Genomic DNA, 24,342 nt, shown 5'->3' with positions numbered 1-24,342 from the left:
TGGGTGTCCACCTAGTGCAGAGGGACAATGGGATGGATGAGGCTGACAGCAGCTTGCCCAAGGCCTCTGAGTTCCTGTCTGAGGAGGGATTTGAATTAAGGACTTCCTGCACACTCACTTCAGAGTAGTTCTCAATTACACATGCACTACACATTTCTTTTAGCATACCTTGAAAAGGAGCGGGGTACATTGGCCCAACAGGTTGGAGCTGAGAAGTTGCAGGAGTGGCTTGTGGGTAAGCATATGTCACCCCTGCATATGGCTGAGGGAGCAAGGGAAATTAGAGTCAGGCTTGACAGAGCAAGTGGCAAAGCCTCAGTTTGACAGGACCTTGAAAATATTCCTCTTTGAATTGTGAAACAGACTCTGTGTGTGTGTGTGTGTGTGTGTGGTTGTCAAATCCCATTTAACAGCATAATTCATAACCCTCAAATCTAAATAGGTGAGTGGGGTCCAGGGCTGCAAAGCCAGCACTTGAAACTATCACAGCTGGAAAACCAATAATGTTAAGGGGACATACTATATCTGTTCAGTTGAGAGCTTTAAAACCAAAGCTTCTAGTCCTCATTGGTATAGCAGTTTTGATTTCCAAAATGCATCACCACCTTTGTGACCACTCTCAGCCTGTGAGGTAGTATGCTTAGTTCTTTTTTCACAGGTGAGGAACTGAATCCACAGCAAAGGCATGATTTGAAGCCACACCACCTAGGTCTAAGTATAATTTTCTTGGTACCGGACCACAGAAGAGGCAATGCATCAGAGTGGTAATGCCATGAAAGTCTTTGGCGCATGTGTGTGTAGGGGGAGATGGAGAGAAGTGCTCTAAATGCAGCATCTGCTGATAAAGAAGCTCCAGCAACTAGCATCTCCGTACCTGAAAAGCCTGGGCTGTCCCGGGAACAACTGAATGTGACTGAAGGGCTGCAGGCATTATGGCACCAGAGGACATCTGCAGCCCCGAAACAGTGAGCTGAGGCACTAAGAGGAAACCAGAGACATTAATGTTGCTCAGCTCCATACAGACAGGCTGTGCTTGTGGTAGATTAAATGTGCCCCCCACTCCATTCCTCTGCACATTTCCCACATCGGTGCAGCGCTGTCACACCAGCCTACATTGTGCCTGGCCCAGTGCGATCAATCACATCCCCCCACTCCTAGCCTGGGACAGGCTACGTAGATTTCCTAGGACAGAGCTGACAGCTGGAAGAGCACAAGTGATGGGGACGACTGCATCATGCTCCACAGCAAAAACAGGCATTGATAATATAGCACAGCTACAGAAATTAGGAGCAAGGGTTGCATGTATACTGACATTCAGCAAGCATCCACAGAGAGGCGGCAGGTACAGAATTCGTCTTCCTCCAAAATATGTATGTTAAAAAACCAAGCTTCTAGCCGCAATGGCTGTGAAGAAGACATGCTTACTGTAATCTGAGAAGCCAGAAGGGTATCTAAACATATGCAAGCACATTACTCTTATGACTGTAACATGTGCACACTGAATCACATTATGCAAACTGCCTTCAGCTCAGCTATATGCAGAAAAGCAGTGTAGAAATGTCATAATAAAGGTTTCCAGGTGGTTAGGAAGGGTTCAGCTCCTTGATCTTAATTTGTTCTCTGCTTCTTTCATAACATGAGACTTTAGCAAGCAGCTGGTTGAGACCTGCCCCAAGAAGAACATGCAGCCCTAAACCTTCCTGGCTCTTTACCGTGTGCCGTCATCTGCGGCAGGGTCGTCTGAGGCGATGGCTTCAAGGGGGAGGATGGCGCTGGCTGTTCTGCTGCTCCTCGCAAGGAATTTGGGTCCTGGGGAAAGAGCAAAACAAAATGTCTATTGTATGTACGTATCGTCCTGCTTTTACTGCACTGTCTTCTGTCTTTGTAACCCACTCTCTGCCTTAGGGTATGTTATGCCTTAGACAGGGTTTGTGTCTGTGTTCTAATTTGGTAATCCCAGTCCTACTACATTGTTTATTGGATGTCTTATGCTGTCTGACTGAATGGTTTGTTATACTTTGTAATCCACTTTGAATCTCTGCAGGTTACAAGTGTAGCAAAATAAATAAGATGAGATGAGTGAGAAAAAAGAAGTAGACCCTGCTGCCAATAGAACTTGGTCCCATGTAGGGTTGCCAGGTCTCACTGCAGAGTTTATATTGGTTCTTTCTTTTTGTCCAATGCAGGGGGAGACAAGACAGCCTCAGCATCTTCCAGCTGTTCCTTCCCTAACCCTGTTGCCCCCACCATCCAACCTGCTCAAATAACTAATACTTCAGGTGCATGAGGGAGAGGGGAATGGTGGAGGGAGCCGTAGATGCCTCATTTCCTGTGACATCAGGGAACTCAGAAGTACACCCTTGACTCTGGGCTGCAACTGGCAACCTTACTGGACAGTGTACATAACAAGCCTTCCACTCTGAGAACAGCTAATTTGACAGAGGGCCTTGTTAGGAACTGTGACCTGGCAGAGCTTAAATAGCAACTCGTAATTACATGTTGATTTTAGTGAGGATTCCTAGCTTGTCCCACCCTTAAAGTTCAGGAAGAATCAGGGTTATTTTGTTTTAAATCCCATTTAAAGGCCGAACGACATGTAGGCACATCCCACCAAGGGCTTCTACCTGAGCCACTGCTTTAGCCCGTGTCCCGCTTTGACTGCCACAGAATCAGCTCCCCAGTCTCAGCAACAATGTCAGCAGGAGCCCCACCCCCTCAACCTCTCAAACAAGCCCACCTCCATCTCCGAATCGCTCGAGTCAAGCTGAGCTGGAGCCGTGCCTGCGAGGAAAGGCAACATGGGCTGCCCCATCTTCGCCATCCGTGAAATCAGCTTTGCTTTCGCTACGTCAGGGTTCTGGGAAAGAGGAAACAGGGTTGCAGTTTGTCCATTGCTTGCTCTTCCAAAGCCAAATGGTTCCTGCGTGGCAGGATAGGACACCATTTTCTTTTCTCATTATGCGGTAAGTATGTTTTCCATTGACAGACAGGAATATTCATACTATTCACTGGTACAATACGGGGACTTTAAAAGGCAGCTTTCCCCCACAGTCACAACAGTACAACTTTTTTCTTGTTAGATTTTCCCCCAGCTATGTGCTATTATCATAACTCTTTCTCTGATGGTGAAATCAAGGTACAACCACAGGTGAGTCAATTACCAAAAACCAACACTGCTTTGTTCATGCCTGCATCATGATTTTATCCTTCCAAGAGTACTTTTACAAGAATTCACAGAATCGTAGAGCTGGAAGGTGCCATACAGGCCATCTAGTCCAACCCCCTGCTTAATGCAGGATCAGCCTAGACTAGAGCATCCCTGACATTTGTCCAGAAATTGCAATACCTGCAGAAAAAGGTAATTTATGTTCCTCAAACAACTGGTGGTCTCATAGATACCCTGCCTGCTTGTTTTTGCAGAGGGAGATATTATTTGAGGTTATGTTGTATTTGGGGTTCTAATCTGCATCTGTTTCAGCTGAACCCCCTAAATCAAATTTCTCAAATATTGAGATTTGGCTGAACTGGGGACTTACCGCTAGCTGTTCACTGATGGAGTTGGATTTCACCCGCACAGCAGGCTCCCTACAAGATAGAAAGGAGCTTTAACACTTCTATGCATTGCAGAAGTATTCCAAGAATCTTAAAATGCTTGATGATTGCAAACATTGCTCATTAAGCATATACTTAATGCTCATTGCAAATATTGCTCATTAAACATATACTGGTCTCCAATAGAACCATCTGCCCTTTGTCAAGATGACAGGGTTTTCAAACTAATGTTGGTTAACCAGTTTGTGCTAATTGCGGTTTGTTGTAACATCTGAATTCCTTGCCCCTTGTAGCTGCTGAGCCACAGAGATGGCAATATTAGGAAGGATATCTTCCCTACTGAGAGGGAGGTCAGGCACATACACCTGGATTTGTTACTTATGTCTCTTAGATTAAGCATAGTGTTGCATAAGCTACTGTATGTTGTGAAGTCTGAATGCAGTCAATATTTCAAGCAAGCTGGAACATTCATTAAGAGCAAACCAAGGCTGAAGCAGGCAAGGAAATGGGATATTTTATTTATTTATCTGTTAAATTTATAACCCGCCCTTCCCAGCTGAGGCCAGGCTCAGGGCGGGTAACAATTAAAACATCATAACAATAAAGTTCATTAAAACCATAAAATAGCATTCTAAACATTACATAAAATTATATAAAAATTTTAGGAAGCGAGGAGGGAGAATGCATAATGTTCCCATCCTGTTGCCCATCAATGCAAAGATGACAACAGAAATGGTATCACTGCAGAATCTGTTCTCTCTCTGTCTGGCAATGGAGGAAGGTCTTTCACTACAAATATCAGTTCAGTGACAAAAAGCTCCCTGGCCTACTGTGCATATTTTCACAGGTTCCTTTCTCTCCTCCAGCAGTATCTGTTTTGAAAGGGAAGGGACCAGGAGATCCCAATGCCATAGAACAGGCTAAGGATGGGCAGAATTCTGTCTGCACTGGCCCACCAGCTGCTTTTGAAACCAAGGAGATATCCCACAATTTCCAGAAATCTGCAGAACCTGCCCCCAGCAAACCCTCACAGAGAATGCATACATAACAATTCAGAACAGGCAGATTCACTGCAGCCAAAGCTGTGCTTGTTTTTTAAAAAAAAGGAAATACACAAACGGATTACAGAGAAGTCTGTGATAGCAGCTGGCATACAAGCTAAATGAAACCTCTAAGTTCAAAGGCAGTGTCCCCCACCAAGTGGGGAGAGAATAGAGGAGAGCTGCTGCCTTCATGCCCTGCTGGTGAGGGGCTAGAAGCATCTGGCTGGAAACAACAATGGATCACAGTATGATTAGGTCTGGTCCAGAAGGACCTTATTAGCAATGTCAAATTCTAACACAGAGGCAGCGGTGTATTTGCAACATCATTAGATTTATTTCACGTTAAGTTCTTAAACCACTTGGTTTCTCACCCTGGTTTTGGAGGTAGTGTCGAGGGAAGCAACCCTGCTGGATCTGTGCAGAGGTTTTCCTGGTGTGGCCCAGGGGAAGGCACAAGAGAATCTCTTGGGCCTAGGTTCTGTCCATTGGAGCCGAAGTCCTTCACAAGCCTCACCTAAGGGAGCAAAAGTCACATGCTATGTAGCCTTGTTACTTGGCCAGTAACACATCACAAGGATCTGGGTATTCCAATAACCCCCACAAAGGCCTATGTGTCTGGAAAGAGCTACTCACCCGCTTGACTTCCACCTCAAAGGCCAAGGTCGAGTCTGGAGGGATGCGGCTGGCTACTCCCTGCGATCCATAAGCCAGTGCTGGTGGAACAAGGAGAAAGCGCCTTCCTCCTTTCTTCATGCCAATCATCCCTTCTTCCCAGCCCTTTCGTTAAAAAAAAAAACACCACACATACACACAAAGTTTGAAAACAGTCTGAACAAGAAGTACCAAAATACATTTACTAATCCATAACCATTCCAAGGTTACTTGTGGGGAACCAATGTAGCATTGAAGTATCAAAGACACATGGATAGTGTGGTTTTGCAGAAGTGTTTGGCAAGCATTTAACAAATACATACACACAAACTTAAAAATGCAGTAACATGATGGGGGGATTCATTTATTATACAAAACATTCACCCAAGTAGGGTACCCAAGGAAGTGAACATCAAAACAGCATCTAAAATAAAGTATATATGAAATAAACACACAAGCATAAACCAGGGAGGAGGGTCAGTAACAGTTACTGGGGGTATACCAAACAAAACAAAAATGTCTTCACACTCTGGCAGAAGACAATGATACATGGAGACAGAGGAACCTCCCAGGGGAGGGAGTTCCAAAGTTTTCAGTACCATGCCTAAGAAGGCCCTTTCTCAAGCTGTTACCTGTGTAGCTTTACATGGCAGGGGCACCCAAGGCAGGGCCTCTAAAGATGACCAGAGAGGACAGGTGGGTTTGTAAGGGAGAAGGTGGCATCACTACAATGTATACCCCAAATGCCATTGCCAGGAGCTGGTAAAAATGGTCCCCATGCCGAATTCTTAACTGTGTCATGACATCTTCCCATCTGTCATTCTGAAGAGATTTACTTATTTATGCAAATATTTAAACCCTGCCTTTTGCAAAAGCCCTGCCACAACTACAACAAAAATACGAAGAACAAGAGAGAAGCCAGGAACGCTTAAAGTCAAAAAGCCAACACAGTCCAATAAAAATCTGAGGGCAGTTCCACTTAAAAGCTACAAGCCGAATGCTTTCCAGAAAATGTGTTTCCAGAGCCAGGGTGGTGTAGTGGTTAAGAGCGGTGGAATCTGATCTTGAGAACAGGGTTTGATTCCCCACTCCTCCACTTGAAGCCTGCTGGGTGACCTTGGGCTAGTCACAGTTCTCTCAGAACTCTCTCAGCCCCAACTACCTTACACAAGGTGTCTGTTGTGGGGAGAGGAAGGGAAGGAGGTTGTAAGCCGCTTTGAGACTCCTTAAAGGTAGAGAAAAAGCAAGGTATAAAAATCAGCTCCTTCTTCGTTTTCTACCACCATCTAAAGGCCATTTGGAAAGTGGCCCAGCGGGCCTTCCGGGGGGAGGGAGACTCCAAGTTTCACAGCAGCCAGTCTACGCATTTGGGCTCAGGCATTCTATTTCTCTTCTGGATTTCTCAAAGCAACTGCTGCTATACCAGTAGTTTAGAAATGAAGCCGGTAGGGAAAAAAACAACTCAATGACTGTGCTAGGATACCTACCTTTATGACTTTGCCAGAGCCCAGCTTCAGACGCAGGAGCTTGTCTTTGTTAACATTTGAGTCAAATACCTGTTGATAGCAAAGGGCAATGGGAATGTGGCACTTAGTATTATTTAACAAGGGGGGGCAACAGTTTCAAATCCTGACATTTAAACTTTAGCAAATCGCCACTGCAAGGTGTTTGGGAAATGACCACAGTGGACTCTCAGGGATCATTGGGCCTTCCATGCCAGACTGGGGGACTGAAGCTCAATATCTTATCCATAAGGAGACCATAACTACAACCCCCAGCATTTCCAGTTAAAAAGAAGCCCACCCAAAATGCCGGGGGAAATAAAATTTTCACCCGGTGACTTAGAACTTGGCAGCACGTGTCTCGACCTGGGGCAGAAACTTGCTGCCAAGTGAGCTGATCACAGAAATCGGACGTGAATCCCAGTGCCCATAGCTAAGAACATGCAGGCCACTGGATGCAAGAGATAACAACTCACACTTCAGCATCCTTGAGCAGACGTTTGCTCCCACCCAGTTTGGTGAAGTGGCTTGAAAAGCATTTGGGTTTTGCATTTGGGGGAAGCCAGATTGTTCAAATCCCCAGCGAGCTAACATGGCTAATGCGTTCCATCTCAGGTGAACCTCCCCCCCCCCCCGTGTTAAGAAGCTAAAGTGTCTCTTGACTATCAACTGAAATGAAACATCAGCCCTCTTCCGAGTTTCACCTGTCCTAGTCCGCAGTTCTGGAACAGCCAGCCCGTAAAAGCAACCTCCAGGGAGTCTCCTATTTCCACACCTTGGCCTTCTCCAACAATCAGATCTTGATGCAACACCGAATCAGAGGAAGGATTACTGTTATATTTGGCAATGCACAGCTACAAAAGGGGGGGGGGAAACAAGGCCTTTTAGTATGACTCGTCCACAGGAGTGGCCACAATATGAACTAACCAGGGACTGAACTCACATGCAGTAGTTAGGGGGGTGGGAAGCAATACAAGGACCTTTTGAATGTGGTATAGATGCCAGCATAAGGTGTCTGGTATGCATGTAGAGTACACCACAAGTGTATGTGGTGCTTTACAGCACAAGTTGAAAAAGGCAGGTCCTTGTCCCAAAGAGCTTTCAATTTAAGCAGGAATGGAGAACATTATTTTGTATTAAACCTGCTGTCCTGAAAAAGGACTATTTTTTAAATGCTTCTTGTTCCAGAGAGCTGCCAGGCTACATAACAGACAGTCCCATGTCGCACGGTCCATTGTATGCCTCAGTATAAAGTAACTAATCACACCCTTTTGCCTATCAGGCCTTCAGCCCACAGTAAGCCCTGATCCAGAGCCTGAGGTGGATCAGATAGGGACTTCGCCAGGATGCCATCACCAAACTCTGGCCAGAGCAGAGAACTATAGGGTAACCAGCCAGATGACCCAAAGATGACAACTGGATGGCAATAGATCAAGAATGGGTCACAAAAAGTGATGGCCTGGCCATTACGAAAGCATCTAGGTTAATCCTTCTCTCAGACCTGAGCAGCAAGGGGACACTGCAGCTGTTCTTGGTCCTTAAACAGAAGGGGGGGGAGGAGAACCACCAATAAACAGGAAAGAAGTGGAGGAGATGAAATTATGATGTAAACTTGCATTTCCGTCTAATATGCCTACACAACTATGGGGATTACCGCACTTTTATTCCTAGCGATGTATTAAGAGTTTGAAAACATTATAAAAATACTGTTCGCACTTTGTTTGGCCCCTTTAGCTGTGAAGACGTTTTCCAACCATTTATAAGCCATAGTATCCAAAAACCCTTTTAAAGTGATGTTTTTAATAACATTTTCAAACTCTTAATACATCGCTGGGAATACAAAGTGCGGTAACCCCCTAGTCTTTAACTGCAGTAAACAAATCTGCCCACACAAATTAAAGTAGTTGTGAATTTCCTGCATTGTGCAGGGAGTAGGACTAGATGACCCTGGTAGTCCCTTCCAACTCTATGATTCTATACAACTGAACTATTTAGAGATTCAGTTCCTCTATATGATACACTAGAAGGAACTAAAGCAGTGCACTGCTGAATTCATTCCCTGGATGAGGACACCCAAAATGCATCAGGAATAAAATACATACACATCTGATCAACCTTCTCTCTTGCATCTTCTCAGTTCTTGCTGCCTCTGTCTTACCCCTGCCCTGTTTTTCCTATGCTTGACCTTCGTCTTGGTACACTCAGCTTTGCTACCAGCATCTTGTTCCAGATTTGGCAGGAGTTGTATCCAACGTTATCTCCCTTTCCTTGCTCCACACAAAGGGACACAGTTCTTACTCCAAGACCTTTAGGTATGTGAAGCATTTATTGCTCTTGAGCAAAGTACGTGTTAGTTGTAAAAAAAAAAAAAGTACACCAACTCAGAAACGTTGCTACTCCAGGACAATGGAAATTCACCTGGGAAGCCAAACAAGCGACCAGATAAATTTGCTCAGAGGTTTGCATTTATATTATTGGGTACTGGTAATTAGAGATTTTCACCAGGAAGCCTTTCCACACGCCAGTTTAGTACACATCTTCACACACCTGCTTGCTGAAGTCCACGGCTGCCTTTTCTGACTCAAACATGACAGACCAATTTTGCCTCTGATCATCATAAAATGTACTGTAGTTGTTGGGTTGGACCTGTGAATGGAAGGCGAAAGCCACCAACATTCAAAATGGCAGACAGGCTTTATTTATTTCACTTCATCAATACTTTGCCTTCTCCCCCCTCAAGTGAGAACCCAAAGCAGCTTGCATCTTTCTCCTCTCCTCCATTTATCCTCACAACAACCCCGTGAAGTAGGTTAAGCTGAGTGTGTGTGACTGGCCCAAGGCCACCCAACAAACTTCGATGGCAGAACACGGACTCGAACCTGAGTCTCCCAGATCCTAGTCCAGCACTCTAACTACACCACCATGCTGGTTCTGCTGAAGCAACTTTTATTAGCTATGTATATTGGTGGCGGCTATTTTCTTTTAAAAAGAACTGGCATGAAACATGAAACAATTGAAAGGTTGGCAACTCCTAAGGGCTTAACCAGGACCTGGAATTCCTCAGTCACTGCATGTGTTAACTAGCTTAGAAAAACTAGGGAAATTGCATTACCAAAAATTACTACTATTGTGAATTGTCTTTGTACTTTATTACAATTTAATTAATTACATTTTTATTTTGCTAATAATGGTTTCTCACCTTGTATCTCCTAATTTTATATCCCCCTCTGACCCTTCTGTTTACAGCTTGTTTTTCCCAACTGCGTTTCTGCCTAGTGAGGACACCCAATATGTGCACCCAATGACGCAGGCTCTCATCCATGAACGCTTATGCTAGAGTAAAAACCTGTTAATCTTTAAGTGCCACAAGTATCCAGTTAATTGCTGCTGTGGCAGGACTACTACAGTTGTCCATTAGGCAGTGATACTCAGGTGGCTTGGGAGCCACCTGTGACACGCAACGGGAGCCTTTTCTGAGCACTGTTCTACAATATTGCACCTGCCCCATATCCCAGAAAGGTGGGCAAGGCCTTTGCCCATTGAGGCTTGTGTTCGGTATGTGGCTTCCACCTTGAAACAGCCACTGCTGAAGGAATGGGTAAGCTGCGAACCTCCCTGAGGCCTCATGCCCAGGGACAGAAGTAAATGTGGCTCTTTTGGTTGATGGTAATTACGAAAGTGGCTCTCCTCAAGCTGCAGAGTGAATACAGCTGCCTTAAGGGGGGGAATCATACATGAAGAAAGAAATACATCTACATTCACAGAAAACATATTCTAGGGATTTTAAAATGAACACACACTAATTGGTTATATTTCTATCTATTGTTTCTATCATTCAGAGCTTATAGTTCTGATGGTTTTGTCTTCATGTAGTTTGAATATTTTATTCTTAGACTCCATTTTTTTTAAGATTCTCAAAAAAGAATTTTAAAAAATTAAGAGGCAAAAGGAAACCATTTGTCACTATATTCAACCTATAAAGAATTATACGGGCTTAACCATTTATCGAGGGGGGAAATATTGGGTTGGAACCCACTGATCTGTTCTGCAAACAGTGGAGCTTTTTCTCCAACCCGAGGAAACTTTTGCTGACATAACAGCCTTTTACCAGCAGAAGGTTCCTTGATCCACAGAAAAGTGCCAGAATTAGAACGGATCCACAGGGTCCAAACTCACTGGGTAGTTCTGAGATCTAAGGCTTACCGTGAATACAAACCCTGAATGGATCCTGGCTGCTGTGACCTGCTGCTGCTGATTGATATAAAGAAGGATCCTGTACTGGATTCCGTAAAAGACGGAAAGGAGAAAAGAAAGGGGAAAAGTGAACAGGCCATTCAAAAGCATCCACAATTGACACAGTAACTTGAACACATGAGGCTGCTGAGCAGTGAGATCATGCCAGCTGTACAACCAGCACTCATAACCCAACTATACTATAAAGCTCTGGCTGCCCCATGTCAAAAAAGGTATCTAAAAGTTGGCAAAGGGGAAACCAAAAAGATCAAGGGACTGGAGCACCTCCCCTATGAGGCAAGGAGTTTGAGGCTTCTTAGATTAAGGGGGAAAAGATGAGGAGGGAAAAGAAAAATGAGAACGCTTTATAAACTTACGCATGTTATGGGGAAAGAGAAGAGTGAACTACTACTTCTTTCAAATATTAGAACTAGGGGAGAGGGAACTCAGTGAAACTGATGAGCAACCACAAGCATGCAACAAAGATGCAAAAGGACATGTTAGTTTGATAGACTATCATTTCTCACCTCTTTGGTCGAGTGGCTCCCTACTACAGCTGCTCCGTATTTGCCTTGTTTCACGTATTGCCCATTTGCACTGAATTGTAAAAATAATAATGTTATGTAGCAGCTTCAAAAGTGAGCTTGGCGCCCACATTAATGAGATTTAGGCATGCCATTTGCCTGCTTTGGGAGGGCACTAATCTGCTGCTGGGCCCTCCCACCTGTCCTTGGTTCTGAGGCCAGCAGAAGAACAGTGCAGAAGCGACATTACATAATGGGGCAACGTCATGGCCAGGAGAAAACCCAGATGTGATGTCAAATGATGTTTTCACCTGGCTGTGATGTCAACACAACATGTAACATCACTTCATCCTTTGCCTGGTCCCAAAATTAGCAAAATGCCTTCATGTCTCATTGGATCAGGCCAAGGGCCCCCAGCATCCTGATTCCATCTGTGAACAGCCTGATGTTTCTGGAAAGAAACAAGGCATACAAGTACTCATTTCCTGTTTGTCCTGGACATCTGTTACTCAGATGGTTATTGCCTCTACATATAGCTTAATTCAATTATCATGGCTGATAGCCGCTGAAATACATATTGTCTGTAAATTAGCCATTGAGAGATCTATTATCTATGAATGATCCAATCCAACTAAGCAAACCGATGCCACCATATCTTGTGCATCAGCAAACTCAACTGATCCACAATATTTATCCTATTTATGCCAACATCTGGGAGACTGAAAACTGCACTTGATGGGCACCAAGCCTGACCCAGCAAGACCGTTCTGGCAGTCCTAGGACAGCACTCAAAATGGAGAGCACCCAACAAAGGAGATTCCCCAAAGGCCCTGCTCAGTACCTTACAATATATTTTGTCCTTCAGCTGCTGCATTACGCAGGATTTTCACTGGGGAAAGTGTCATATCCATTCAAAGTGAAAGAGATGCAATATACCGACTGCATTATATAAAGTCAGACCTATCTAACTCAGTAATGGTACCCAGATTGCCAGTAACTCTCCAGGTTTCAGGTAGTAAAGAGTTTTTCCCACTATCAACTATCTGAAATCCTTTAACTGGAAGCATCAAGGATTTAACCAGCCAGTTTCTGAACACAAAGCATTCTGCCACTGAGACATGCCCCATTCTCCAACCTAATTGTTTTACGTGATATTTTTGGTGTTGCTTCCACTGTGATTCTACACTTTTTCCTGAGCGGAATCCGCCAGGTCAGACCAACCAGTGCTCAAGCAGGGTGAGTAGAACTGGCAAGGAAGAAGATGCCAAACTCGAGGATTTGGGCAACAAAAAGCCACTGTAACTCCCACTGCTATGCTACTTACAACCGATATGCATGAACAGCTGTAGCAATGAAGACAGACGGTGCTCCTGAAATGGGTGTGGGAGTAGGTGACTTCTGTGATGCTGGACCAGCAGCTGAACAAGTACACAAAGAAATGTGTAAGCTCTTCGTTTCGCATTCAGCATCTCCCAGCAAGTGTCAGCATATAATAATAATAACGCCAGGTTTCCTGGGGACTGTAAATATTGAAGGTGGAAGGACGCTTTGACCTCTGCTACCAGCCAGAAGTTTAAAGGCTGCTGTGGAGGTGTGTGTATTGTATTGACTCTGCTTGAGGATCATTTGATCGAAAGGTGGATATAAACCTTAAAAACAAACAAGCATACATAGATGCATCCCTACCTTGTGTTCAGACTACAGAAGGTTTCATTAAACATTCTGGACTGTACCACTACAAACTACAGGCAAAAGGCTGCATGTCTAAATCTTCTCCCATATTAAAAACTGGAAAGCTGTTAAAGAGAATATTTCTGGCCTTGCTTCCCCACCAAATGTACTAATGTTCTATGAGCAAATACTTTTTTCTTAAACATGAGGATTCTCGTGTTGCTTCCAAACAAGAGATTCTATAGGGGCAAAGTCCGGAAAGGGCTGTACCACGTAGCATTTCTACATATGCAATCGAGTTCCAGTTCACTTCAGGTTAGGTATATGCACCAGTATCTACAGTGGGCCTTCAGGTTTTTGGGGATCCCTGGGAAAGATGCTCCCCACTAAGCAGGCCATCCCCTTTTGCACATGCATACCCTCCTGGAGGAGGGAACTGAGCATGACTCTTTCATACTTCTTTAAGTCGCACTGGCTCTGGCAAGGGCCAAAGGAGAACAACAAAACGGTTCCATCCAGGTGACTCTCTCAACATGAGGGGGGAGATTGTTCCAGAGGCTTCTGTGGCACTGCAGGTTGATTTCCCATTCCTGTTGGCAGCCCACTGTCCAAGCACCTCTGGCCAGTGTTAGCCCTTCCACCAGCTGCAGACTTCAGCAAGTGCCCTACCATGCTGACCTTTGACAACAGACCCAAGTGTCTGGTTTGTTATTTTGTTAAGAGTTCTCTCCTGTCTCCAGTCGCTGTATACAGCAGAATGAAATTCAGTACTAGCAAGCTTTTCCTGGATTCTGCCCAGCATGTAAATGTCACTGTGGCCTAACAGAAACTTACATTTCTCAACAGAAGTCTTGCAAATAAACATCTCTAGGATGCAATTAATGCATTTACATTATCATTCAGAAGAATTCCATAGCAATCATCCCAATGTTTCTTAAGTATTTGTTTGACATAACTGACTGCAGGAAAATAAACTACGGGGGGCAAATTTCCCTTTGGTCTGATTTTTAATCTTAGCTAGGCAGCACTTCATGAGCTTCTTCTACAGCTGTGCATCAGCCACCGAAAGAAGGAACACAACATTTTGTAAGAAGCTGTTTAGTAGTTGCATAAGCAACACCCAAGAGTAGTACTGACAGTTACTCACCAGTAGCTGGTTGGCCCTTTTTAGGCTGTTTGGGTGCTGTGTACTGGAAAAATTCATTTCCGGTGCCTGCAACTGTTTTATCCAGTCCGAAAAGAGAGGCCAACCTGGCTCTGTATGGAGAGAAAAACAATTATTCACTTGATGCCATGGTGGCAGAAGTGCTGCCGAGTCACAACCGACGCACATGCATAATCACATACACCGCCTTGAACTCCTCAGCAAACATGCAGGATAAAAACTTAATCAGCAGATAAACAAACTGTAATACTGTAATACAGAACAGCTTAAATACATTCCTGGATTCATACCTAGCTCACAAACTACTGCCTTCATGCTACTACCAAAGCCACAAATTAGGAAAAGTGTAGTTGATCTGTTTAAAAAAGAAGCCCTGTGGCACCTTAAACAGTAACACAATTTATTCCAAAGCAAACGTTATTGTGTCTGTGGTCACTTCATCACGCATATTGTAAGTGAATCATAAAAACTGACGTTGAACCACATTTTGTTAGTCTTTAAGATGGCACTGGACTCCTGTTTCAGTTTGCTGCCACAAACAAGGCAACCCATCTGGAACCTCAAAATGATTACACATTTAAAATAAGACACATAAACCTCTCCTTCTGAAAATTGAAAGTAAAAATAATTTCTGAATTGCAGCATTTGGGGAGTTCCACAGAAACTCGCTAAGATAAACATAATTTTTAACAAAGCTGAAAACCCTTCCCTTGGTGCACTAGTTTTTCTACTGCATAGAATTCCAACACCAAGTCTTCTTCCATGGGCATTCAGAAGTTAATATTCTTAATTCTATCTGCAACTAGAATCACACTTACAATTCTTGAGGGCTAGAAACTTGCAGTTTTAAAAGTGAAAAACCAAGGTTCTGCTAAATGATGAGCCCGATATAGTATACTCTGATCTATATTAACGGACAACCAAAAATATTCTAGGAATCTCAACACAGATCCCCCACCCCCAACCAATCGAAAAAGCACCATCACGGAAAGAACAAACCCATGGGCTGACTGCCAATGATATTCCATCGGCCGCATGTCTGACATTGCTGTCCAAGAGCTTCTAGCTCACTGGATGTTTTTCCTACTACTCCTATCAACTCAAGCTTCATTGCAGTTTTCTCAAGTGTAACCCCTCCTCCCACAATCCTTTCCAATCTTGGAGTATCAGCAACAAAACAGCAGTTTGGATTTCCAAAGGCAATCTTATATTTGCACAAACAGCAATCTCTGCAAGGTCTACATGACTTTGTGAGCAGAAATGGTTCTCTAGCAAACTCCAAGTGGCTCTCCTTTACATTTCTGCTGGAGAGACACCAGCAACGGCTGCATGCATATTTGAAGGGCTCATAGAATGAGACAGAGAAAGAAGGATTAAGACTCAAGGATTTTCTTCCTGGTCAGGAGAGGCATCCCAGTAAGGCTTTGAGAGCAGACTCATTGGTTACTTCATCACATGGCCCTCACATGTCTCGCTTGCTTCACGGGGTGGGGGAGGGGAGAAAATAAAAATTGGAGCAATCCCAAAGCTGTGCAAACGCCTGCTCCAAGACAGAGTATCCTAGAACCCAAAAGAATTCCAATAGATTCTGCTCCCTGGGCTCCTCTAGTAAAAGGACCTCTGGTATTAAAGTTGGGAAAGATTTAAACATGTATGTAATATGTTTGGGCTCTGTCTCACAAACACTTATGCCACATTAAATGCAAAGCCTTTAAGGGGCCTCAAGGCTCTTCCTGGTTTTCACATATTTCTCTCTGGTCTGTCAGCTGCCACAGTCTCCTTTGGCAACACAGAGACAATCTCAATGGTTTTCCTCGCTTCCACTTTTGAAGAAATGGCATTGGCTAGACTGGGGCTGAGAGCAGGGCTCTGTGACCCTTTCAACTAGCAGTAAACTATCCCTGCGATCCTGATCTAATCAATGAATAATCACCCTCCCTCCCCACCTAAACTTCTCTATTGCACAATCTGACCTACTGGTTTATCTCATCAGGAGCAACAGTCACTTAGTCCAGACAATTAATCTCCAAACAACCCATCAAGTTTTAAGGTAACAGGGACATTTGAACAGCTTTCTGACATGATTGCATTCGCTTGTTTCACCTTCACAATAATCTGTGATGGAAGCAATTAATATTCCAATTTAGGGACCAGAGACTATAACAATACAACATGCTCAAGACCTCAGTCAGTGTTCAGATCCCAGTCCAAACTCTCCCCACCACTAACTACCACTGTAGCTAGATCCCAGTCTAGTAGCATCTTAGTGACCAATAATAAAGTACAGAATATAGATTTTTAATACACTTGAACTAATTATACTATTGCCCTGATCTGGATGCCCCAGGCTAGCCTGATCTTGTCAGATTTCAGAAGCTAAGCAGGGTCGGCCCTGGTTAGTAACTGAATGAAAGACCACCAACGAATGCCAGGATTGTTGTGCAAAGGAAGGCAATAGAAAACCACCTCTGAACATCTCTTGACTTGAAAACTATACAGGATTGCCATAGGCTGTTACCGCATTAGGTATTCCCAGCGATGTATTAAGAGTTTGAAAATGTTATAAAAAATACTGTTAGCACTTTGTTTGGCCCCTTTAGCTGTGAAGACGTCTTTCAACCATTTTTTAGCCGTGGCATCCAAAAACTCTTTTAAAGCGATGGTTTTTTTTTAATAACATTTCCAAACTCTTGATACATCGCTGGGAATACCTAGTGCGGTAACAGCCATAAGTCAGCTGCGACTTGACAACACTCAACACACACAAAAGTATACTACTAATTACAATAAAAACACAATAATGGCCAACTGAGTCTTTATAAGGATATATATATATATATATATCAAGCCCCATCGTAGACGGTTTATGCGTTATTTAAGTGGCAAAGACATTCTATGAACATGAGAAAAGCCATGCTGGATCAGACCAAGGTCCATCAAGTCCAGCAGTCTGTTCACACAGTGGCCAACCAGTGGCCAACTCTGAACGTGTCCAACACTTTCAGAAGATGAAAAGCTATCAAGGGTGGTTAACCCAGTTCCCACTTCAGAGAAGCCCCTTTATCACACAGAAATGAGATTCGGGATTATTCCAGTGTTTTGGGAGAGAAGGACACTTTGCGGGTGCCCAGAGGCAACCTTAATCGTCCTTGCGCACGCTGAGAGACAGAAAAGCACGCCTGACTGAAAATAGGTTCTGGGGTTGTGCTGGTGAACGGAAGCGGCTTACTCCCCCCCCTTTCTTCCCCTTCCGGTTCCGAGTACTGGTTCTCTTCCCCCGCCCCGCTGGGGCCTCACCCGCCTGTCGGAGACAGGAAGTCTGCGTCATCCTCCTCGGCGCCCCCGAACATTCTCCCCTCACTCCCTCAGCCGCTCGCCGCCCAGAGAACACAAGCGGCAGGCAATGCCGAAAAACACGACGACAGCACTTCCTTTCACGACAGTGTCACAAAACCATCCGGCTGTCTTTCGAGAGCGCCCGCAAAGTAACCGCCTCCAAACTAGGAAGTGAAAGCGGCCGGCGACTAAAGCACGTGACTCTCTCGATTAGCTACGGGTCGCGGGAAAGCTCTAACTTCTTTTGTGACCGCGGTTGCTTTTGCCGCGTGTTTAAAAGGAGGGCCTCCGCCCCCAGAAGGGCGGGACTTATAGAGATTGAAAGGCGGAGGGGGAGGGCAGAAAGCGAAGCGCGTTTTGACCAATAGGAATGGAGCGCCGAGGGGCGGAGGCGGGAGCTTCTGGGCACGTGACGGATGCGTCGCCTAATGGGCGGGCGAGGAAGCGCCTCCGCTAGAAGGGTACACGTTTGAAGGAGGTCGGGAGGGACGCTGAGTGGGAGTCGCTTTGCTGGGTTGCTGTGGGGAAGGTGACGACAAGTGAGTTTCTCCGCTTGTACCGGGAGGGCCGCGGCTGGATTGTCCTCTCCACTGCGGGGTTCTTATGAGGGATATTGGTGGGGTGAGGGGAACGAGGGAATGAAAGAGGGGGTGGTGGAGAGGCTTGAGGGGGAAGGGAGGAGATGGGGAGTGGGTAGGCCCACGTGAACGCGGGGGAGAGGGTTAACCACAGGGGAGTTTTAAAACGAGCAAGAGTCCAGTAGCACTTTAAAGACTAACAAAACTTCTGGCAGGGTGTGAACTTTCGTGAGCCACAGCTCACTTCTTCAGGTACAGCTAGAATGGGATTCCATCTAGATCAGAGCTTCTTAAACTGTGGGTCGCGTAATTGAATGTGGGGGTCGCGAAAAATTCGGCAACAGTATGCAAATTAATCTGCAAATTTGCTTTTGTCTTTAATAAATAGTAAAATTATATGTATACCCAATAATTGTTTAAAATTACTTTATGATTTATTATCAGTAAATGTTTGATTTGTATACCCATTTTATGTACCTGTATACCGGGGTCGTGTAAAAATTTCTCGGGCGAAAAGGGGTCGCAAGTGAAAAAAGTTTAAGAAGCCCTGATCTAGATCGCATTCTGTGTCTGAAGAAGTGAGCTGTGGCTCACGAAAGCTCACACCCTGTGAGAAATTTTATTTTAATCACATTCTAGCTGTGCCTGAAGAAGTGAGCTGTGGCTCACACCCTGCCAGAAATGTTAATACCTTTGTATTTTTAAATATTAAAAATTGATTAGACACAGCTACGGAAGTCGGGTGAAGGGTCACTGTTATTGGTGGGTGGAGGGGAAGGGGTATCTTTTTTTTCAGAATATTAGAAATTTTATAATTAAGATTGCAATAAGTAAGATATATTGATACCCTTCTGAGTTTGAATTTTGTACTTTGTATTTTGTGTTACTTAATTTTTTTTGTACTGTTTTTTGTTTATAATTTGTTTATTTTTTCTTTTCTGTTAAAAAATATTCAATAAAAATTTGAAAAAAAGAAATGTTAAGTCTTTAAGGTACTACTGGACTCTTGCTCTTTTCTACTGCTAGCGACAGACTAACGTGATCGTGGTCTGTCTCCACAGGGGAGCAAGAAAAGTGCTCAAAGGGGGAAAGGGAATCGCCAGCTGCAAGTTAACATCTCTTGCCTCGGTCAACTGTGACTTAAAAGCAAAATCACACACACACGCAAGTGGGGTGGAGGCCCTGGTGGGGTCAAGACTGAGTGGGGTCTTGGAGTGAAATGGGCAGTAAGAATGAGGGTGGGTGGAAAGGGCGTGAAAAGAGATGGTGGGGTGGAGAGGAGTGATGGGGGAGAATGGCTGGTGCGAAAGGGCGGAAGAGAGCAAGGGGGGTGAGCATGGAGTGGGGTAGACCTTTTGCTGTCCTTTCATGATGATGGGAGGGTAAGAGGAAGATGGGGACAGGTCTGAGGGGTTTAGATGAAGGGAAGTTTGTGGGAGAGGAGAACGTGATCAGGCTGGATAAAATGATGTAGCCTGGTGGGGAGTAGACTTTGGGACTGGAGCTGGATGGAATAGATAAAGGGGAAAGTGCCCAGGGCAAATGACAATCCCACAGGAAAGACTGGAGGGGATGGAAAGGTGAGTTCATTTATCTGTCACCAGTGAGACTGTTTACATGCCATTCCAGGGGTGACTGTGCCCTTTGTAACTTCATTTTACATAAAAAGGAGTTTTTTTGCGGTTTTGAAAAGGCGGGTCTGGCAAAAATCCCAGGTGCCGAGCTTCCCAAGTTTCTGCTGGTGTTATACGGGGATGACTTGTGTGGCTTGAAATTTTCCCACCCCTGCTTTCTTTGTGGTCATGGTTGTTGAATACTTTGTAGATAAATCTCTGGGCAGAGGTGGATGAATGCGCATAGAAGAACATCGCCCAGGTTCTGAACAGTGTAATGCTGATACCTAGAACACCTGAAAGGTGTTTCTCTGCTTTATGTAGAGCTGCCTTTCAAAATGGGGTGCTGACTGCTAGGAGTTAACACCTTTCTGGGGATGTAGTGCAGTTTGCTCTGTTGCATTTTGGAAAATGACGCTTAATCTGCACTCTTGTTTGCCTCCTGGTCTTTTCCTGGGCATTTAGCCAGGTTCTCTGGCAATTTTGCTGCTAGTTTAGGATGTCTTTGTTCAGAAAGTTGGCCCAGCAAGTCCTCCCAAATAAATTAAAAACTGACCTTTAAAGTCTTGTGGATTAACTTCTTTTAAAAGCCAGCTTTAGACTGATGGTTTGGGAGCCAGTGGTATTTTTCCAGCTATGGTGCTTCCAGTCGGTTTTCCGAAAAGCGCTTCAGCGGAAGCAGGTGAATTAAAATTCCGTGTTGCCATCAAGCATTTTGTTTAGCATATAGCTAGTGCAGGGATGGAGACAAGTAGTTGCAGTAGCAACTTGGAGTGACAAGACTGTCTGCACGAAGATTGTGCAACACCAGATCAGTGAAGCACAAACCTGCACATCTCTATGGGGATGTTGTTAGAAGATAAATAAATAGATTTTATTTGCGGCTAGTATGCCAGGTAAAACAGAAACTGACCATACAGAGTAGATGTTTACAACCAAGGCCAACAAAATTAGGAATCACCCAATTTTACAATTCCACAGATTAAGGATGTACATTAAGGCGAAGTAGCTTCATTGCTACTGCACAATATTTTGCAACCTGGGTGGTAATTGGTGAGCTGTCTCCCAGCAGAAACCTTTTGGTCCATTCACCCTCATCACCAGAGCCCATTTCCCTAATCAAAGGGTCGATAATATTGAAGCGGGCTGACTTGTAGAGGGGACATCTAAAAAATACATGCTTAATGGTTTCCAGCTCCCATGTGTTAAAGTCACAGGCAAAGTCTCTCCACCCTGGGGATCTTCTTAAATTTCCCTTCTAATATGGCAGATGGTAGGTCTGCACATCTGGCCAGTGTATAGACCCTCCTATGTGTGTGTTGGAAGAAGAAATTGACCCGTTGAAAGAAGAAGTTGACCTGTCTTGCTTAACAGAAACATGGCTGCAAAAAACCAATGTGGTTTGTCTGTCCCAACTAGTTCCCCTTGGTTATGCTGCCCCCCACCAAACCCATACAATGGGCCAAGGGGGAGATGTGGCTATTATCCTCCATGAGCCCTTCAGCTTCTGCAGAATACCAGTGCAAACTTTCATTGGCATTGACTGTACGCTACTTACATTAGGGACTAAGGACAGATCAGGCATTCTTGACTACTGGCCGCCTAGTTCCACAGTGGGCAACCTTTATGAGTTAGCAGAGGGATTGTTGGATGTGGTATTGGAGATTCTTACATTGATTGATCTGGGGGACTTCAATATCCATGCCATGGATATCTTACCAGGACCAGCTCAGGATTTTATAGTCTCTCTGACTTTCTTGGGCCACACCTAAAAAAGGATATTGCAGAGCTTGAGAAGGGGCAGAAAAGAGCAACCAAACTGATCAGGGGGCTAGAGACAACTGCACTATGAGGAGCAAATTGTGATTGGTCCAACACATGAAAGAGGTCACACATTTGATTCAATTCTTTGCACTGAGCAATTGAGGGAAGGCTTGGTTTCAGGGTTAGAGATTCGACCTGCAGCATGGTCTGACCACTACCTACTTAAAGCCAAGGTGAATGTGGCTCAAATGTGGCTGCATGAGAAGGGTCCCGGTTAAAATGGTCCACCTATGGAGACTCATTAATCTTACTGGATTTTAAGATCCCAAATGCATGCTCAGTTGAGGCTGCAGTGGGAGTGTGGAATGTGAAGTTGTCCCTCTACAGCCACTCCCACCCTGGTTTACCATGGAACTGGGTGACTTGAAGAGGGCTGAGACATGTTTAGAATGACACTGGAGGTGAATCCATGCTGAATCTGATAGATTATCTGAATCTGATCATCTATAGAGCCCACTGGAAGACCTATGAAGTGGTGGTGGTGAGGGTGGCAAAGAAATGTTACTAATCTACTGTAGCAGCAGCTAGCTCATAACCATTGCTGCTGTTCAAGTTGTTCCACTGCTGATGCCAAAATCTGAGCCTTTGATGTCTCACAAGGAGACAATTAGCAGTGATATGTTAGCCAAGTTTTTTGCTGATAAAATATCAACAGTACTCTCTGATCTGGACATGAGTTGCAATATAGGCACTCTAGAAGAAAGGTCTAATGTGCCACCTGGTCTGTTCATGAATCCTTTTGTCTCAGTTTCCATGATGGATGTCAAGATTTGTGAAAGTTACTACTTGCACTCTGGATCTTTACCCATCCTGGCTGATAAAATCATATAAGGACCATATCAACAAACCCTTAGTATCTATATAAACCAGTCACTAACTCAGGGCACCTACCTGTGGCCACTCAAAGAGGCAGAAATCTGTCCACTACTTTAAAAAAATCTCTATAGAAACATGATGTGACCAGTTATCACCCGGTCTCTAACTTGCCTGGTCTTGGCAAAGTGATTGAGAGAACAGTAGGACAAACTCCAGGTCTTCTTGCATAACTCATCTACTCCAGACCCTTTGCATTCTGGCTTCAGGACGGACTATGGGATGGAGATGGCTCTGCTAGCTTTAGTTGCTGACCTCCGTCTGAATGTAGACAAAGGCCATGCCTCTTTGTTACTCTTATTGGGCTTATCTGCCACCTTCGATACAATAGACCATGCAATCTTGGTGAGATGCTTGGAGGCAGAAGTAGGTATTGGGATGCGCACTGGACTGTTTCAAATAATTCCTCAGGGATCAGACTGAAAGGGTTGCTGTTGGAGACCAGTTTTCATTAGTATGGGACCGATCGTGTGGGGTTCCACAGGGTGCAATTCTATCCCCATGCTTTTCAATCTCTATGGAAAGCCCTTAGGACTAAACATTCATAGCTTTGGAGTTGGCTGTCATCCATATGTGGATCGTACCCAGTTTTATATATCCTTATCTGAATCCCTGGTGACATGGTAGAGGCCCTGAATAACTGCCTGACTGCTATGATAAATTAGCTTAAGTGTGAACAAACTGAAATGAAACCCTGAAAAGACTGAGATAATGCTGGTTAGGCAGGTGGCGATCTCGAAGGACATTGTGCTCCCCACGTTTGATGGAGTTCAGCTGACCCTTGCTAACTCAGTTAAGAGCCTTGGGGTTATACTGAACCAAGTGCTATTACTGGAGAAACAAGTTAATGCAGCTGCAAAAAGGCTTTCTCCTGACTTAGCCTATTCTGAAAGATGGCCCCTTACCTTGATATGGCTGATCTGGCCACCTGGATCCATGCCACAGTAACATCTAGACTAGAGTTATGTAATGCACTGTAAATTGGTCTCCTATGAAAATCAGTTCAGAAACTCCATTTGGTGCAGAATGCCATGGCTCAGGTATTATCGGGAGCTAGATGCATACATATTACTTCCATCCTGCAGGCACTTCAGTGGCTGCTCTTCAGTTACCTGACTCAAGTTTAAGGTATTGGCTATCACATCAAAGCCTTTCAGGGCCTTGGACCGTCTGTGAGACCACCTCTCTCTCAATGCTGCACAAAGATTTTATTCATTGGAGTAAGGTCTTCTGCAGGTGCCAACCTGCAAATGGGCAAAATCAACTGCCTATATGTGTGCCTTCTCCATTGTGGCTCCCACCTTGTGGAATGACCTGCCTAAGGAGGAAGATTCCCACTCTCCTGGTTTGAGCAAACTATGCAAAACTGAATTATTCAAGAGGGCTTTGCTACACAGGCAATACAGTTGCCCTGTGCTAAATGATTGATATGGTTACTTGGCTAAATTATTAGAGACCGTGGTCTACACTCTTGTGTATAGCTTGTTGAAACTAGGATCCTATTATGTAATCATTGCATCATTCAATGTGTCACGTTAATATTTATGCTTCACTTCAGTTCTGTTTTCAGGCTTCTTGTTGGTTTCTACAATCCTAATCCTATTGCATTGTTTATTGAATGTCCTATCCTGTCGAGTTTGTGTAATTCGCCTTGAGTCCAAGTGAAAAAGTTGAGCTATAAATAATGTAATAAAATTGGTACGAATGAAGATTTGTGTCTTATTCTAAACACCTTTGAATAGTCATATAAAATGGACCAAACTGCTGCTTACCATCT

At 44.4% G+C, this 24,342-nt stretch overlaps 1 protein-coding gene across 1 annotated transcript in view; it reads right to left on the bottom strand.

Moving 5' to 3' along the window:
* FKBP15 (FKBP prolyl isomerase family member 15) overlaps positions 1–17,790 on the bottom strand; it is a 35,523-nt gene extending 17,733 nt beyond the window's left edge. The window contains exons 1-15 of the mRNA XM_056860982.1: positions 17,639–17,790; positions 14,324–14,433; positions 12,830–12,923; positions 11,509–11,578; positions 10,952–11,026; positions 9,296–9,394; positions 7,453–7,602; positions 6,734–6,802; positions 5,229–5,372; positions 4,967–5,109; positions 3,537–3,585; positions 2,738–2,857; positions 1,713–1,809; positions 875–978; positions 169–262 (exon numbers count right to left, since the gene is read on the bottom strand). Coding sequence (XP_056716960.1) covers positions 169–262; positions 875–978; positions 1,713–1,809; positions 2,738–2,857; positions 3,537–3,585; positions 4,967–5,109; positions 5,229–5,372; positions 6,734–6,802; positions 7,453–7,602; positions 9,296–9,394; positions 10,952–11,026; positions 11,509–11,578; positions 12,830–12,923; positions 14,324–14,433; positions 17,639–17,691 — 1,471 coding nt within the window. The 5' untranslated portion in view covers positions 17,692–17,790. The remainder of the gene's footprint in view (positions 1–168; positions 263–874; positions 979–1,712; positions 1,810–2,737; positions 2,858–3,536; positions 3,586–4,966; positions 5,110–5,228; positions 5,373–6,733; positions 6,803–7,452; positions 7,603–9,295; positions 9,395–10,951; positions 11,027–11,508; positions 11,579–12,829; positions 12,924–14,323; positions 14,434–17,638) is intronic.
* Positions 17,791–24,342: the final 6,552 nt, after the last annotated feature.

This window comes from Euleptes europaea, chromosome 14 (genome assembly GCF_029931775.1).
Source record: "Euleptes europaea isolate rEulEur1 chromosome 14, rEulEur1.hap1, whole genome shotgun sequence".
In the NCBI taxonomy this organism is placed as follows: Eukaryota; Metazoa; Chordata; class Lepidosauria; order Squamata; family Sphaerodactylidae; genus Euleptes; species Euleptes europaea.
Note: the sequence above shows the minus strand (reverse complement) of the source record. Positions and strands in the feature narration are given on the sequence as shown.